Source organism: Saccoglossus kowalevskii, chromosome 9, assembly GCF_978046115.1.
Source record: "Saccoglossus kowalevskii chromosome 9, keSacKowa6.1, whole genome shotgun sequence".
Lineage (NCBI taxonomy): Eukaryota > Metazoa > Hemichordata > Enteropneusta > Harrimaniidae > Saccoglossus > Saccoglossus kowalevskii.
In genome coordinates, this window is record NC_140649.1 from 6,722,736 (window position 1) to 6,742,387 (window position 19,652).

Below are 19,652 nucleotides of genomic sequence, written 5' to 3' on the forward strand. Positions count from 1 at the left end.
TGACTTTGTAATGAAAGGGATGAAGAAAAACAAAAATATATTTTATCACAGCAAAATGTTTCGATTTTGTGACAAAATGATTCAAATGCAGATATTTTCTGTAATTTGCACATGATCATGAAATATATATTTGATGAATTCAAATGTATCAAAAAGTTGCAAATTCTTGGAGTTTTAAGAAAAGAAGTTCATTTAACCTCTATTGTGAAGTTAATGTGCCAAGTAACTTGTTAGATCTAGCAGAAACTATAAGCTAAAAAAAATATCAAGAAAAGAAGATGAAATTAATTTATTTGCACCAAACCATAGTTTATTCCTGCAACACGAAATGACGAAAAAATATTAAATACAAATCTAAACTTTGAGATTCTATCATTTATTTCTGGGTCCTCCGGGTTTCCCCATTTTCTGTTGACCTGGTTTGGGAGCCCCTCGACCACGACCTCCGAATGCACCTGCAAATAAAGAAAATAAAATTGTAAGATATATTTCTACGGAAACAAAACTCTTGAAATTGAACATTTTGATAATTATTGTGTGTCAGATGACAGTTTCTGGGAACTGAATGGCACAACTCACATTTTTTATGTGCAAGTGCCAGTATACTGAACAATACCAAAGCGATGAGGCAAGTGGTTTCTATGGAAATTCAATCAATAATACATCACCACAAAATAAATCTACAAATTGGTTAGAGCATCACCAATTGTAACAATGTGTAAAATATCAAAGAAGTTACAAAGATGCTTTCAAAATAATATTTTTTTTTTACCAAAAAATATTAATTAAAATTAAAAAATTTAGGTTATCATCACAAAATAAAGAATCCGATCGAAGTCCACCCAAGATACCTATAAATATTAAAGCAATATCACCAGTGGTTTTAGAGAAAAAAATTAGTACACAGAATTATGATATATAAGTAGATAATATTTGGTAATCGTTGTCTTATTAAAGTAACTATTCAAAATACCTAGACGTTTCAAGCAATGGCTCTTTAAACAGAATTATTTCGAGTATGTCACAGTAATCACATCAAGTAACAAACAAAAACAACTCATTATTGAATACAAACAGTGAATTTTACACACCAGTACTGTTGTACTTTCTTTTCAGTACAGATTTGATGCTATTTTGGGCAGCTTCAATAATATTTAGATACTGCATTGAGACTTTGTATGCTACAGTAATCTCTCAGATAACAATAGAAATGAAAACTTTACTTTCAATTGGTGTTTCCGTATTAGTCTTTTTTTAGTTGATTGCGAGAGATTTACGAGGATTAACAACCAAAATAAAAGGAATGTAATAAATATAGTTGTACTTTTTAGGCAAAGTAAAAATAGAATCAATAGTATGTGATTTATGGGAACACGACTAGACTAACAGAGAATTCAATACAAGCAGTAATTGGGTGTGTGCATTCAATAACAGATAAGGAATGCCACATAATGTAAGACTTCATCATTTTTCATAAGGGTGCAAGATTGATGATTTCATTATGTCCTAAAAGTTCACATTATATTAGCAAATAAACATCACAATAATTTATTTGCTAAGTCATGTCATGACATGAAAGAGTCCCTGTTAGATCAATAGTAAACAAAACTGAAATAAGTCAACCATCTGGGACCAAATGGCAGATATGTTTCATTATAATGCATTTTTACATTAAAATGATGATCATTCGGCCATCTTGAATTGGATCATCAAACAAATTACTGTGCAATTGTTTGACATGATGTCTAATGCATCTTTGAAGTTTGAACATAATTGGTTGAGGTATATTAAAGATATGGCTCTGGAACAGCATTCATTCAAACAAAATGGCCTCCAGTTGTCCATTTTCAGGATTTTACCCAACTTTTACCGAACTTTCTCCTTTGTGAAGTTATAGTTGGTTGCCGTTATCTCAGTGTATTCAAAGGCCTACATAGTACCACTTTAATTATTTTGGGTGAAGATAAATATTTCCCCGTTTCACCCCAATCTGAGCTTTATAATTAGCATGGGTGGTTCATACCGCCAAGCACAAAGTAACTGCATATTTTAGTGACACTGACAGGGAGAATGTGTCTAGAATGCATTGCATGTCAGATGTAGATATAGATCTGAACCTCAAACTTATCAGGCCAGTGCAATCCACAGGTAATCCACAGGGCATAGCTTCATCCTAACAGGACTAAAACGACAGTCAATCCTGATGATATATAATTGTCAAAATGAACATATTTAGACCGACAGGTTCAAGTCCATGAGCTTGATTCTGAGTTTATCAAAAAGCTTAGAGGTCTGATACTTGTATCACATCATTATATAACTAACAACTACCAATGCTATAGCCTGTTTCACATTTAGCTTGCCTAAGGCCAGCCCAAATTTATTGTTTGTTGGATAAACAAGATTAAAATTTGGTTCGCTTTCACACAGTCAATATGTCATTATTTAGGCCGTCCATTGGAATGCAGATTTGTTCTGTCAGAAGTGTACAACATGGCAGACTTCAGATTTTGTCTGTATATATTTAGGAAATCTTGAAGAAAATGTAGTTTCTTAAATTGTCCTGGAGTTCAAACAAATTTGAGTCATGGATAGCGGCGAAATTGGGCACAAATAAACTGTGCAATTTGATTTGTTTTGAACTGTTAAGAGGAAACTTGGCGACAGTGTCGAGACTTGACACTAGGAAGAGACAATAACTGGTAGATACAAATAGTTTTGAGGAAATGTGAAAAAAATCACAAGACTTTCTCTTTCAGACACTACGATTGTTGTTTTCAATATTGCTATAAATCCGCTCACAAAAGTCTCAGCGTTTTTTTTTACTTGTTCTATTGTTCTATTTCAATATCTCCTAACTGGGCTGTGATCTTTTCATGTCTTTCATTTTGAATTTGGTCTATCGTCCATGTAACAATCAATGATTTTATTTCTTTTTAACAGTCAAATTCACTTCTCTCACACACTCTCAACCATCATTTCTGCAATTGTGAAAAGATTTTGAGACAGTGCAACACAGCTCACGAACCTAATTCACATATTTAGTCAACGATAGCGGCGATTGCATAATCTGGCACTTGTTCATATAGTAGTTAGGTTGGGATTAAAACTAGGGCTGGTTCTGGCACCCCCTTCCTCAGCACAACTTATTTAGGCCAACCTAAATTTTTAGGTTTGTGTTCACACTTGAAATTTAGTCAACAGCCTTAAATTTGAGAAACAGCTAAAGGGAAAACATTATCAATTATAATTTGGTGTCACTGGGTGGTGTGTAAATAGACACAAGGTAGTTAGGGACGCAGGTGTGAGGAAATATTATGATAGATGCTGTAAAACATGTCTTTTTCACAAGCATGTCTTTTAGCGGATTTAGCGAGAGAACTGATTCGCTAATTCAAGATGTCGCTAATGACTTTATTATAAATTCAAAATGGCCAAGCCTTTGGGATTTGTATACAAGTAATCCGGAACACAAAAATCTGGGGCACTTCCTAATTACACTTGAAATTTTTCTTTGTTTTTATGGAGCTGATAACTGCACATTTGTTTTGGCAAGCGACAGACAAGTATTGTGAAAACAGGAAATCAACAATGACAAGAGAGATTCGCTAAATCAACATTTCGCTATTACTTCATTTTACCACAATTTGCTAAAATTGCATGTCGCTTTTTCAACATGTTTTACACCAACTACCGGTATAAAATGAACTAAATTGAAAGGTAAGCTTATATTAGTAATTACCACATTAGAACATAGAGGGGGCACATCTAAATGGGAAAATCAAGACATTGTTACTGATATACTCAGAATGTCACATGGATAAAAGAATGCATGTGACGTATGTGACAGTACATCTCATATTTTTTTAATGCTCAAAATTTCCCTAGGGGAATTAAAATGGTTACATTGAATAACAAGCAGCCTGTTGGCTGAGATAGCTCCGCTGTTAGCAAAGCACATTTCAATTAAGAATTGAAGATCATTAGAAAAGGAACAAATCTGAGGGAGGTCTACATGAGGTACCTATATGTATAGTATCAAAGCAATCAGACTTGCGGTTTTTAACAAGTTGTCGAAAATATCACTTTTTATCCCAAATGACAAAAATATTCATCAGAATTAGAGAATTGAAGATATCATCACGAAATGAACAAATCTGAGAAAGGTCTTCCTGAAGTACCTATATGTATAACATAAAAGCAATCACACTTGAGGTTTTTAACAATAAGTTGAAAATATCACTTTTTACCGAAAATGGCAAAAATATCCATCAAAATTGGAGAATTGAAGATATCATCACGAAATGAACAAATCTAAGAGAGGTCTGCCCAAGGTACATATACATCAAGTATCAAAGCATTCAGGCTTGTAGTTTTCAAGAAGAAGTCGAAAAAGTAAAACATTGACACGGACGACGACGGACAATCACTCGTATGATAAGCTCCGCCCGACAAAGTCGACAGCGGAGCTAAAAAGTTGACACAGATGACAACGACGAACAATCACTCATATGATAAGAGGAAATACAGGACGAAATTCTAGCATATCATAAACTACTGCTTACAATACAGTGACATACATCACTACAGAAATGTGAGTTTACACATAGCAAGCTTAAAACTAGAACACCTATAAACTACATACACGTAGATGCACGTGTCACCTGATGTATGTAACCAAGATCCATGTCAATATCTAGCAATGACAGCATAGGACGGAAGATTTTGAGCAGATAAATGCAATTTTATCACAAGTATCATATTGATAAGAAACATATATCATACACAAGTTTGTTTGCAGAGTGGATAGAGGGGCTGGTCACTGTACCCCCTATAGGGCATGTATCCCACCACCCACATAACGTGGTGGTTCTATTTTGTTATGGAATCTTGCTGGTGGCAATATATACCTGAATCTGTGAAACTATACTCAATAGACCACCCATTATGATTCAAGCCTACCTCTACCTTCCCATGCAACAATAGACATCTCTAAGAGTCAAGAAGTCTTAACAAGTTTTCTTCTAATTATTTTAATCTTACGGTTAGCTCATTACAACGCAGCATTTATTGAGCACTACCCAAGGATAGTCATAGATGCGTGCAGGCGTCATTCAGAGGGATTTAATAACATACAAAAATCATCTATTTTATTTGAGGTTCACTTGTATGTTAAGCTTCTCCTGCAGCGCAGATATCATAGAAGGACTTAAATACGTACATGTACAAATCACAAATAGAGATACTCAGAATAACAGCAAGTATTGGCAACAAGTAAACAAGTAAAAAGAAAAATACCTAAGTTAAAAACAAGTGCATTGTAAAGAGGTTCTTTGTGTTCATTTACCATATATATCAATTTATGAGAGCATACCAAGCAGCCAGGGTGGTAATATCATAAGGTGTAAAATCTAAATAAGCTTCACTCCACTTAACACTTGAGTAATTTCTTTTAAGGAGATTTGGAAGACAATCAAATAGAGATGCAAAGACTTGTTACTCCTACTCTGCTGCCTTTAGGAACCACTCATACAGACTTAACTGTCTAACAATGCTGTTTGCACACAAGAGTGCTACAGGGAGCGTCTCAAAATTTTTTACAACTTTTAAAAGCATGCTGTGTTTTTACAATATGTTCACATCCATGTAATACAAAATGACTTTTGTGATACCAAATGAATACACAATGAAAAGTATTCCCTTATTGTCACAATAGTAAAAAGCACAAAAAATTTTGAAAAAAAATAGTTCAATTTTCTTAAATTGAGGTGTCACTATCAATAAGTATAGTATTGCATGGCAAAAATACCAAACCATGCTTCTATGTATATGCTGTAGTGTAAATCACTCCAATTTTGCAATACATGAAAAATCATATTTTTTTTCAGCAGTGAGGAACTGAAGACATTGAGTCACAGTGACTTCTGCAGAATGTCCTCACAAATTATTTCTGAGAAAGTTCTTGTAGTTATTAAAGTGAAACATTACTTTCTATTTTATTTGTTTGCTTGTAAGAAAAACACATATTTTTGTAAAATGAAAGAGAAAAAGCCAAACTTTCGGGCTTCTTGTATCTTATTGTAAACAAATTTATGTGTGAAAATTACATTGCAAAAGAAGGTAGGACAAGTAAGATGATATTGCACCTCAAGAAGTGGAGCCCTATCCTGCTCTATCTGAGATAACTTTATTGTAAGACAACTATACAGATGTAATACAGAATATTAAGTAACCAATAACAAGTTTATTGAAAAGTTCTTGTAGTTCAATATATAGTTGTGACTTCCAAAACGTATACAAATTTTCATCAACTGATGTAATCTCGTAGATAGACAAAAATAATATATAAAGATGAAAATTGGGTTATTTTGATTATAGTGCGGTTATCTCAGAACAGATGACAAGCAATTCCAAGTGTTATGAACAAATCTAACATTCCGAGTGACACAAACAAGCAATTATTATAAGCTAATAGGGGTCATACATGAGGAATAATACTTTTATGATTACAAAATCATTATTACTACCTTATACTGAAATATTTTTGATCCGGCCCAGTTAGACTTAAAATATACCACAAGAATTTACTCTTGAAATATAATTCTGGTATGTGTTTGTTGTTCATGGATATTTCAGCTTCATCATCCTCTACTTCGTTTATTAATTCAGATTTCTCAGATTGAGTAAAACTTGATACCTTGGATTCATGTCTTTGTTTGTATATGTATGTTCATGGTTTATCAATAAATGTTCACAAACAAAGTTGCCATAAAGGAGTTTTTTTGTGAGAACATATTCTTTCACTCATATATTAGAATGGGACAAACTACTGAAACTGTTGAATCTCAATACCCCTTTCTAATTTTTTAATAATATTGTTCCTGACACAATGTTTCATTATCTTCAGGAAGAAATTTATAAATTATATAATCGAGTCGTTTTTGTTTTTTTCAATGCGTTAAATTTGTAATTAGCACAAAAGTGATAATATTTATATCAAAAATATTTGTTTCCATATGTGACCTTTTATAACAATCATCAATTTTCAAAGACTTGTGAAATTGTATTACACCACCTTAAGGAAATCATACATCATAGCTGACTAACGGGTACAATCAGTTCAATAAGGTCAGCATTTTACATTATACCCACAATTATCCAATTTGTCAAAAGTTTCCCTCGAGGCATAATCTAAATTTATTCACTCCCTTCCATGCTGTAGGGGTTCGTAATATAATTCCAATTGTATTTTTATTTTGTAGTGACTTTAATCTTGTGTTGTTTTTACTACTGTAGATCAGTTTAAACACAGTAAGCGAGCTGACAGGGGGCCTTTAAAGGACATCTCAGACAATTTCATTTCTTACTTGTATCTTTATTTTGCATTCTTGTTCAGCCTGGGTTTACCGGCTGCTTATATTTGTGCAGAGTTTGAAATAAAACTATTAGTCTATTATCATGAGACTTTGAAAAATCTACAAATAAAATAGACCAGTGAAATGGTCTGAATAGTTTGACCGGCCTTTACACACAAGTCAGTCTATGCATGTGAGTTTCCATGGAAATGTACTGAAGTTATGGAGACAACCAATCAGTGATGACACAGTATTCTGTGACGTCAACATATTCAAGTGCACTGAGAAGGGCATTTGAAATGATTTGATTCATTTACATGCATTGTGGGGGGAGGGGGGGGGGTCATACAGCATTGTGCAAGTCAGTAGTCCCAACATAGAATACAGAGTTTTTTGACAAAAATACATGGTATGTATGGAGTGATATTCAATGCGTCCAACTATCACTCATCACAAAATACATCAATTATAGACACACCTGATAGCAGTGCATTTGTACATGTTTTATATACACAATCATTAAATGTGACCATAGAAACACATTTGTGATGTATCAAAGTACATGCGATACTAACTATACAGTAATACATTTTGCCATACAAACCACATGTTGGAGACTACATTTGTATGTTACTGGGTTCCATGATGATAGCAATTCATTACCATGGCATTAAACAAGCCCCAGAACAAGCATAAGCACCTACAGAGCATTAGTAAATGAATTTGAATCTTGGCCAGTGAAATTGACCACCCAATTGAGCCTGCGGCAGGATTGGGGGTCCACCCTTTATTTTTTGGTGTTTAACACCAGGTAGGATTTGAAAATTGCATTCATCAAAGGCAAGTTTGATGTAAACGACGACTATGCTATCAACACTAATGCACTTATATGAATACTAGAATAGGGCATTCATCAGTTATTGCCACAAGATGTAGATAGTTAGAAATGTTCCTATGTCAATAGTGTTAAAAGCAGACATTGTTTATTGGACATATCACACTCACAGCTATTGGATATCTAATATATCTAAGTGGCTTTATATCAACTCTATACTCACTACGGACACTGAAAACTTAGATCCAGACAAGGTTCTCAATTTACAAGTATGTACAGTCATCAGACTGATATGGGTCACTGTTGAATGATAACATCAAAATATTTAGTTTTTTCACAGGTGGACGTCAACACTTATTAAGGTTAGGCAGGCTTGCTTTCTCAAGTTTTAGATCGAGTAAATGTTCCTGTATCATTTCCAGTTAATTTTTTTTTTCAGTTAAGCTCCACAGAACCACATGTTACAATGGATGACATAGTCCCTGTTACGTTTTAGCAACTCCGACAGTGGAAAATAAGTGTTAAAATGTTTGACACTGAAAAAATGTGCCAACAAGCTAACTGTACATTGATTTAATTTAGTAAAAAACAGACAGGACAAAATACCAGTACATTGACATACATTGTAATAAGATTCAATCACAAAAAATCAGCACTATATCAAAATGTCAGAGAGCCCCAAAGTTACCGTCACGGGAACCAGCCCGTCAAGGGCACTGTTCCTGCAAGACTTCAAACGAACCAAACTCCAGACCTCGTTGTGCTACAATCGTATAAACGCACAAGGAATAATCTCCTGTTAATTAGTGGAAGGAGCAAAACTTTGGCTTTAATAAAATTCTCCTGTGTAACTCTAGCAATAGGCTGTTCAGGTATCATCCAAATAGCAAACATATTCTAATTGCAGTGTAAAACCTATAAGTTAACCGGTAGAAGAAAGTAGTCCTTTTAAAACGATACACTTACAACAAATCACAACTTGTCACAGGCCAACTGCTCTAAGCACATTTACTCTCCCATGACATGCACAGTAGATTCTGTTGTAGCTAAGTAATACAAACAAACAAACAAACCAACCAGTTGGGATTATCACAGCAACATGAGTATAATCCTGTTCAAAATGGCTGCCATTGTACACATGTATCAAAGTGACATTGTTCTTTGTCAATATTATATTGTTGAAATCAAATTATTGAACTTAAAGATTAACATACTCAATAAACTGGCTGAGAATAGGTTAGATCCTACGAGTATGAGCTGGAAAATAGTATGAGCTGGAAAATAGGCCATGTTAAGAGGTGACAAATTTATGAAGTTATTGTCAATTGCATACTAGTATTTTCTAGCTGACTATCACCTTTGCATTTGATATAGACAACAGTTTCAGTGTTATATTCCAAGTATATACAATATCTGATTAAAATCTGATGTACATGTAAAACTATGGATGTTTTTAAAATACAGTCACTGGCTTATGGACTTTGGTATACATGGCTCTCACTACATGTACATCTGACCAACTAATTATGCAAATCGTGTTCAATTCTTGCAGATCAGTAGCCTATCGGAGCATGTGTTACAGGCAACTGTTTTTGAACAGCATAAGTAAAGTGTGTTTTAACTGGTTGACAAATCCATCATTGGAGAGCTGCTGAATTGAGAGAAAAAGATGAATGACTGATCTTGAAGGGCGTTATCTTAACACACATTGCTACATTAAGAAACTAGTTGCACGACTCTAAATCCATTTACTGAATCAAGCTTATTTTGCAATCTTTTCATATTATTAGAAATAAGGGATTATATTCCTGCCACATACTATGGCGCTTCTGTGTCTGATGAAAACAATTTTTTTTGAATGTGACGTCAAAGTGCCGCACAATTTCAAAATAAGGAATGTTTACAGCATGCCGTAATTTTCGGAAATGCTAATTCCAAATATGGAATGATTACATGCGTAAGTGTTCTCTGATAATAATAACAAACATGGCTGCCACCAGAGTTTGACTGGATTTTGTTCTAAGCATTTTGGATTTCGGCATTCCCATGATGTATCCTTGGAAGGAAAAGATGTATAATAATAAGGTTATTACGAGTATACCTCAAAGTATGCACTCAAGACAGTACGCCATCGCATCAACCTCCGCTGCGTGTCTTCGTGCATACTTTGAGGTATTTGTTCTCTACAGCCACTGTTTTGTTGGATCCAGCTGGACTAATATGAAGGTGACACATGAACTGATAAATAAAAGACATGTCAATGATGATTAAGCTGATAGAAATCAAACAGAAATTGTTTGTTTGAAGTTGTCTAAGAGAACCAAGCAACAGTATCACTGCACAACTCTCATCAACTCTATTTATTTAGTTCACTTCATGATAACTTGTGTTCTAATATGCACTGTTTGAACAGGTGGGTACAAAGTAATTTTTATGGAGTACCGGTACTGTAGACAAATTTATTTTCACTGTTTTCGAAAAAAAAAAAAATTAAATCCAGCAAAAATACTAGAAAATTTTTGCCAATTTTGTCATGTGCCTCTAGTAACTGAAGAAGAGGTTAATATTTAGTTTTAATGAATTGAAGAGGGAACTACTGACTGAGGTAACTACCAGTACTGAAAAATCTGTATTAGAAAGCAGTGGTTTCTATCATAATGGTACAATACAACATCGGGGATGTGGTTTCTATTATAGCATCTACACATATGAGAAATGATGAATTTCAATTGTTCAAAAAGAATGGGTGCAACATCTATTAGGGATGGGGCTTCCAATAGAAATTTAATGGTACATGTTTTATTATACTGATTAAATAAACACAACATGAACTGAGCCCTACAGTCTGTTGCATACATTTTTTTTTTAACTGTATATGCACAAAAACAAAATTAAGGTCACTGGAGTTTCATTATTGAGGAGTTTTATTGATCATCACATGACTATGTTCTATCCAATCAACATGAAAATCTCGATTAAGTGACCATGTTCTACCCAATCAACATGAAGGACTCGATCATATGACCATGTTCAACCCAATAAACATGAAGATCTTGATCACGTGACCATGTTCTACCCAATCAACATGAAGATCTTGAACACAAGGTATGGTAAATATATATATAAATACATGCTTGATATTGTGAATAACATTTTGTGAAAATCTGTCAGACTGAAAACATATCACATTATCAGTCAGTGTAATTTGATAGGATGAAATATTCTCAATATATAAATCAAGCAAAAAAAAAAGAAGATGAAATAATCACTTCTGGAAGAAAAATCACAGAAAACAAGTCATGTCAAGTTTTTAGTGACTTTGTCAAACAATGAAATAGATAGTCAGATTATGTTTAAATATTGGGATAGTATTTAGCATAACTACAAATGTGCATGAAACAGGTGTAAAGACTAAGTTTGAATGAAATTGGTCAAAGCTTGCCCCAGAAACTGTTAATGACATGCCCAAATGTTGATTTTTGGGACAATTAATGGCTGTCAGTTGAAGGTCAACAAAATAAATCAAAGCGATATTCCATGTATCATGACTTGTGATATACTTGTTGAAAAAAACAAAACATTTAACCCATTATATCTTGCCTTTGTATTAAATTTAAACCCAATCTGTAAAATCATCTCTGTAAAATGGGCAGAACACTCATAAAAAACAAAATGGCCACCAGTCCGCCATTTTGAATCGAATTACGAAAAAAACGTGCATCAGTAACCCAACATGACTGATGTCAATGCCAAGTTTGAATGAAATTGGTTAAGGTACGTTCGAGAAACGGTTGATGACATGTCCAAATGTTGATTTTTGGTGCATTTTGTGACAAAAATGGCTGCCAGTCTGTCAAAGGTCAACCAAATCAAAAATAAATAGATAATTATTAATCTTGTAATCTTATTATAACTTGTCTTCGTACCAGCTTTGAAGAAAATCTGAAAATCCAGGCATCTCTGAGAAATAACGACGGATGCAGAATATAATAATTGGTGACTCTATTGTGAATGCAACAGATGCTACAGTGTACAAGTGACCAGAATTCTTTCCAGTTGTTGATTTAATTATCAACTTATAAAGAACTTTCTAATAATTGGCTAATTCTATAAAACCCATTCATGCTCCAATTATAAATATTAATAAATTAAACTATGACAACAGATATCATTGTTTTCCCTAATCTATCAACTTAATCCATTGTAGGATTAACTGGCAGCTGTTTTAGTAATCACATAACATTCCCTGCATCTGTATCTCTAGTTGTGATAACCGACAACAAATACAAATACTCTAATGCGCTTCTTTTCAAGATTTAATTCTAATAGAGAAAATACTGTAAATGGATGAGAGGATATGGTATTTCCAGATTTGCTTGGATAATTCTAAAATGTGGGCCAGGTAGACAGATTTAGTGAAATAAAGTTCAATAAACAACTTACAGAATTGATTATGACTAAAATGATTATAAGAAATATAAAAACGTATATTGCGTCAAGGTCTCAATAGACCAATAAAACGAATGTTTAAAACATTCCAGTAACACATGATTGGAAAAGTGTTGAAAGGTAACACATTTTGTATTAAGTAATTTCACAGTCCAGTAGTCTTGCTCAAAACATCCTGCAAACTATGGACAATTTGACCTGTTCAATAGAAACCCCTTTTTTACATGATTTTGTTCATGCATCTATGGCAGAATATACCCTCAATGACTGTCTGGCAGAATTGTATCCCTGATGACTACTCCCCCAAGTGACAGCAATTTTGCCTGGTGCCTTATGTCTACATGTATATACAGATGTGTAATTGTACATTGGGTGGCTATGTATACAACTCTCCATGCAGAGCCAGCAGACAGACTTGTTGTTATTACCTTATAGCTGCCACCAAGTATTTTGTCTGACAGGAAGGCTGTGTGTACCCCCTTTATTACAGCTTTCTGCCTGATGTCTTTTTGTACCTCTTGATCCATGACAGACTGATAGCCTCTAGCTTAATTGTTATGTATACCCCTCCATGACAGCTTTTTGTCTGAGGTCTGTGTGTATCCCACCATAACAGCCTAATAACATGACTGTCTGTCTATCCCTCTGTGACAGCCTGATAATGTTTTTGTCTGATGGCTATGTATACCCATCCATCATAGCCCCAGAAACCTTTTGCCTTCACAGTGAGACTGATACCACCTGTTGGCATGTACAGGTAGTTACAACTGTACACCACCCAGGACTTGTGTACGGCAACAAACATTTGATAGCTGGTGATCAAATACTTTAAAATAATAATGAACAGGTTTAGTAAACATTTCAATGTACCCCATCAGGTTCAAGTTCAACTACCAATCTTAACCTAACAATCAGTGAGTTCAGTGTCAATATTTATGGCCACCATAGAATAAGCAACACTGTTGGTGGGCACTACATGCATGTCACGGACACATGAGAGTATCAAACTGTTACAAGCATTCCATCAAATCTTTGTTAACACGTCTCCATCCATTCACTCATGCAGCAATGAGTATTTGTGAACATAGCAGAAAACGCTTTAAAATACTGCCATACGGTCATTGAAACTTTAAAAGGAACTCGCTAAAATAACAATTTATCAAAACCAAGTTAGGAATTTGAAAGGTTAAGTAAACTCACACGCTGTGATCTGTTCAACCTCAGAGGTATTAATTAATGTAGATAATAGAATAGAATAGAATAGAATGATGATTTTATAAAATTATGCTTATTAATCATATGCTAATTTATGTTTATTAGGCATAACGTTTAAGCACATCGCTGTATGCTGAATGGTTTTCAAAATAAAAATAAATTTTACATTTCTTGGCGATATTTTTTTCAAAATAAACATTCAGTCATCATGATTACGAGTTAATTATTATTGCACCATGAGAGTAATTGTTGTTATCAAGTATGGAATATTCATAAAGTGTTGATAAAAATGGTAAGATGTACATATCAAGTATGGTATGGATAGGCCGATGCATGTAGCATGGACATCGCCACATTTAATTAGTCATACAACGTCACTACTGTTAACAATATTTTTCGAACTGATTTTTTTGCACCTTTCGGGCCAAATAAAATGTTGTGTTTCCTGTTACCCAACCCACCCACATTTCTCAGGGAAATTAAAAAGTTTATTTCATGCAAATGAGATCAAATTTATTTACTTTTATGCAAATTAGCTATGGTCATTCCACTAACATTGTTTTTTCGATGTTATGTATTTTAATGTTATTTTTCAGTTAAAACACGATTATGTTCTTACGAAAAAACAAATTCAATGAATAAAAAATATAATAAAATAAAAATCTTTTTTGTTTTCAAAATAATAGTTTAGTGTGAAATATACATAGGACTACAGAAAAAATGTGCAATCAAGGTAACATATATAGTTGCTATAATACTCAATAAACTGCAGTAATATTGCGTAGTGTAGTGTAGTGTAGAAATCATTCAACACCTAGCATAACATAGTTATGGAGGAAATCATTTAAAAACATTTAAAATACAATATAAATAGTTAAACATGTAATGCTATGTGGACTGTTACTGGATATCTATTTACCCGCCTAGTAACAGAACTGCACCCATTCTAAATATTTATTTTCCTGCCTGGATGAGCGAGCATGAAATGAAGTATGACCCAAGTAAAGTCAGAATTATCAGACTGTGTCGTGCTGTGTTGACAGTCGGCATATATAGGTAAAGCCAGGCAAAACATTTCTTGTTCAAAGAACAGTTACTTCTGCACAAGTCCTTCTGACTGCTAGAGTTAATGCAAGAATATTCAAAATATGTATATTATATTATACCAGCACTTCAATTGCCTGAATTTAATCATGCAAGCCATGGTGAAAAAAAAGATGAACAGTGTTTCAATGTTTCGAAGTAGGCCCAAATGCAAATAACACACAATGAGCATAACTAACTTTCAAACTAGCTACCTGCAATTTAGGTCTTTTTACAAAAACTGTAATATTTACATTTTATAACGATGGTTACTCCACTACTGTCCAAGATAGTAACTGTTATGTATTACACAGTGGTTACGCCACAAACGACCTAAAATGGCCACTGCTGTGTATTATACAGTAGTTACGCCACAAACGACCTAAAATGGCCACTGCTGTGTATTATACAGTGGTTACTCCACTACTACCTGAAATGGCCACTGCTGTGTATTATACAGTGGTTACTCCACTACTACCTGAAATGGCCACTGCTGCGTGTTACACAGTGGTTACTCCAATACTACCTGAAATGGCCACTGCTGTGTATTACACAGTGGTTACTCCACTACTACCTGAAATGGCCACTGCTGTGTACTACACAGTGGTTACTCCACTACTACCTAAAATGCCCACTGCTGTGTGTTACACAGTGGTTATTCCACAACTACCTGAAATGCCCACTGCTATGTGTTACACAGTGGTTATTCCACTACTACCTGAAATGGCCAGTGCTGTGTACGACACAGTGGTTACTCCACTACTACCTAAAATGGCCACTGCTGTGTATTACACAGTGGTTACTCCACTAATACCTAAAATGCCCACTGCTGTGTGTTACACAGTGGTTATTCCACAACTACCTGAAATGCCCACTGCTGTGTGTTACACAGTGGTTACTCCACTACTACCTGAAATGGCCACTGCTGTGTATTACACAGTGGTTACTCCACTACTACCTGAAATGGCCACGACTGTGTATTACACAGTGGTTACTCCACTAATACCTGAAATGGCCACTGCTGTATTACAGTGTGGTTACTCCACTACTACCTGAAATGGCCACTGCTGTGTATTATACAGCGGTTACTCCACTACTACCTGAAATGGCCACTGCTGTGTATTACACAGTGGTTACTCCACTACTACCTGAAATGGCCACTGCTGTGTATTATACAGTGGTTACTCCACTACTGCCTGAAATGGCCACTTCTGTGTATTACACAGTGGTTACTGCACTACTAGCTGAAATGGCCATTTCTGTGTATTACACAGTGATTACTGCACTACTACCTGAAATGGCCATTGCTGTGTATTATACAGTGGTTACTCCACTACTACCTAAAATGGCCACTGTGTATTACACAGTGGTTACTCCACTACTACCTAAAATGGCCACTGCTGTGTATTACAGTGGTTACTCCACTACTACCTGAAATGGCCACTGCTGTATTACACAGTGGTTACTCCACTAATACCTGAAATGGCCACTGCTGTATTACACAGTGGTTACTCCACTAATACCTGAAATGGCCACTGCTGTATTACACTGTGGTTACTCCACTACTACCTGAAATGGCCACTGCTGTGTATTACACAATGGTTACTCCACTACTACCTGAAATGGCCACTGCTGTGTATTACACAGTGGTTACTCCACTACTACCTGAAATGGCCACTGATGTGTATTACACAGTGCTTACTCCACTACTACCTGAAATGGCCACTGCTGTGTATTATACAGCGGTTACTCCACTACTACCTGAAATGGCCACTGCTGTGTATTACACAGTGGTTACTCCACTACTACCTGAAATGGCCACTGCTGTGTATTATACAGTGGTTACTCCACTACTGCCTGAAATGGCCATTTCTGTGTATTACACAGTGGTTACTGCACTACTAGCTGAAATGGCCATTTCTGTGTATTACACAGTGATTACTGCACTACTACCTGAAATGGCCATTGCTGTGTATTATACAGTGGTTACTCCACTACTACCTAAAATGGCCACTGTGTATTACACAGTGGTTACTCCACTACTACCTAAAATGGCCACTGCTGTGTATTACAGTGGTTACTCCACTACTACCTGAAATGGCCACTGCTGTATTACACAGTGGTTACTCCACTAATACCTGAAATGGCCACTGCTGTATTACACAGTGGTTACTCCACTAATACCTGAAATGGCCACTGCTGTATTACACTGTGGTTACTCCACTACTACCTGAAATGGCCACTGCTGTGTATTACACAATGGTTACTCCACTACTACCTGAAATGGCCACTGCTGTGTATTACACAGTGGTTACTCCACTACTACCTGAAATGGCCACTGATGTGTATTACACAGTGCTTACTCCACTACTACCTGAAATGGCCACTGCTGTGTATTATACAGTGGTTACTCCACTAATACCTGAAATGGCCACTGCTGTGTACTACACAGTGGTTACTCCACTAATACCTGAAATGGCCACTGCTGTGTACTACACAGTGGTTACTCCACTACTACCTGAAATGGCCACTGCTGTGTACTACACAGTGGTTACTCCACTACTACCTGAAATGGCCACTGATGTGTATTACACAGTGCTTACTCCACTACTACCTGAAATAGCCACTGCTGTGTATTACACAGTGGTTACTCCACTATAACCTGAAATGGCCACTGCTGTGTACTACACAGTGGCTACTCCACTAATACCTGAAATGGCCATTTCTGTGTATTACACAGTGGTTACTCCACTACTACCTGAAATGGCCATTTCTGTGTATTACACAGTGGTTACTCTACTACTGCCTGAGATGGCCACTGCTATGTGTATTACACAGAGGTTACTGCTGTGCATTAAACATTTACTTTATTTCTGATGAATGTAACTGAGAACAAACACATGTACAATAATTCAGCATTGGGCAACCCATCAGAGTTAGACAGCACAGAGTTTAACTTCTCTACCACCAAACTGTATATGTAGCTTTTCACAATAATGAATATATTATTTATTGTAATTAGAAATTTGCTGACAAATAACTCAACAATATGACTTTAATGTTGACTCATGTCAGCAAAGGCAATATACACAAATTTAGCCAACAAAAAGGTATTCATGAAGGAGAATGTTAATATAATATTGGACTCTCTTAGCATAGTAATATAAGCTTTCCTTGGCCAACTTTCAATAGGTTGAACTCCATATCACACAATCATCAATTAGTTTGTCACCAAAGGGTACACCTTCTGTGCCAACACAATTAGTGCTATTTACTCTTGAATAATGTACAGAATGCCTGGGTTACTGTTTATTTAAATCTTGAATAAAAGAAACATGTCTAAGTGAATAGTTTAAAAGTTAGCAGCTTCTCCTATGGTTTCCTGTACTATTGATTACAGCCTGCATACCGATGCATAGCTGGTAAACACAGGTGTGCTTTACCCTCTTTTGCCATCAGGAAATGCAATCACAGCTATTCAATTATTTAACTAGCAAATAGGCATTTTAAAATGTCAGAGCAAGGTGAAAGACTGAAACACTGTCATTAAGGTTTTATTGCCACTAATTATAGATGGAGAAAAATCATTTATCATTTTAAATAGCAACAGTATATACTAAATGGTATGAGTTCCCTTTTACTTGGACATGTAGACGATTTTACATTCAGACTCATACATGTATACCCATAATGCAATGCAGCAATGACATCATTGTAAAGATGCTCTCCTCTTGAGCAGAAATACTGCATTCATCCCTGTAAGTTGAAGAGAGTCGAGAAGGTATTGTGTGTTGGTGAAAGTTAGGGGTTTACATCAATGATATAATTTCATGACCTTTAACCCATTGGCTCTGGAATTCGTGTACGTACAATATGAAAAAACTCCGTGGAATTTGTAACAAACCAAATTTGAAAAAATGCACATTACAGCTGTTGATGACAATGGAGTGATTTCAATACGATATCATCATGTTTTTCTTAATATACTTCTTGGCAGTTCAGTTTATTCCATCAACATGACAATTGGACAAATGATTTGTAGTTTTGGGTTGGGTCTACTTCATAAGATGGGTACTCCAGCCACTGAGAAACACGTTTCAAACCTTCAGTCTTTGTGTAATAAATGATAGCAATATCCCCTTAATCTGTCAAAATACTATCAATGAAAAACTCAAAGTTTTCAAATTTCTGTAGTACAGCTTGGAATTCAAAAATTATTCCCTGGTAGAAATTTGAATGAAATAATCTTTCAACATTTTTGGTCTCTTCTGATCTCTTTGTAATTATAAATGAGTGATATTTTTGTCAAAGAAAATAATTTCCAACTCATACATTTCTGTAATCATTTCTTATTAAAAAAAAAACTAATCACTATTTAAATGACAGGAAAATACTCTGTATTCAATTGATGGGAAGAAACTTTTTTAGTCAGCCACAACAAAGGCATGTGAAAATCAATTACTGGTGCTACAATGAATTAATTGAGCTTCACCATCAACAGAAAGAAAAAAATAACATGTCATCTTTCATTTGAATACTGTTAATTTTGGGTTCTTAATTCACAGTCAAAGCTAACTGGTTTAGAAACTAAATGAAATCTGTGTCCTTGTAGATATGGAAACAAAACACAATTCATTGACAAGTTAGAATAATGCATTGGTTCAGTGTGTGTCAGGCATAAAAGCTCTTATTTTCACAAAGCTATAGATTTTTTT

The 19,652-nt window shown here is 35.0% G+C and overlaps 1 protein-coding gene across 1 annotated transcript in view; it reads right to left on the reverse strand.

Annotated features, from left to right (window-relative positions):
- Window positions 1-288: 288 nt before the first annotated feature.
- LOC144344202 (U6 snRNA-associated Sm-like protein LSm4) overlaps window positions 289-19,652 on the reverse strand; it is a 30,140-nt gene continuing 10,776 nt past the window's right edge. The window contains exon 5 of the mRNA XM_085503093.1: window positions 289-455. Within this exon, the coding sequence (XP_085359219.1) occupies window positions 373-455 (83 nt within the window). The 3' untranslated portion in view covers window positions 289-372. The remainder of the gene's footprint in view (window positions 456-19,652) is intronic.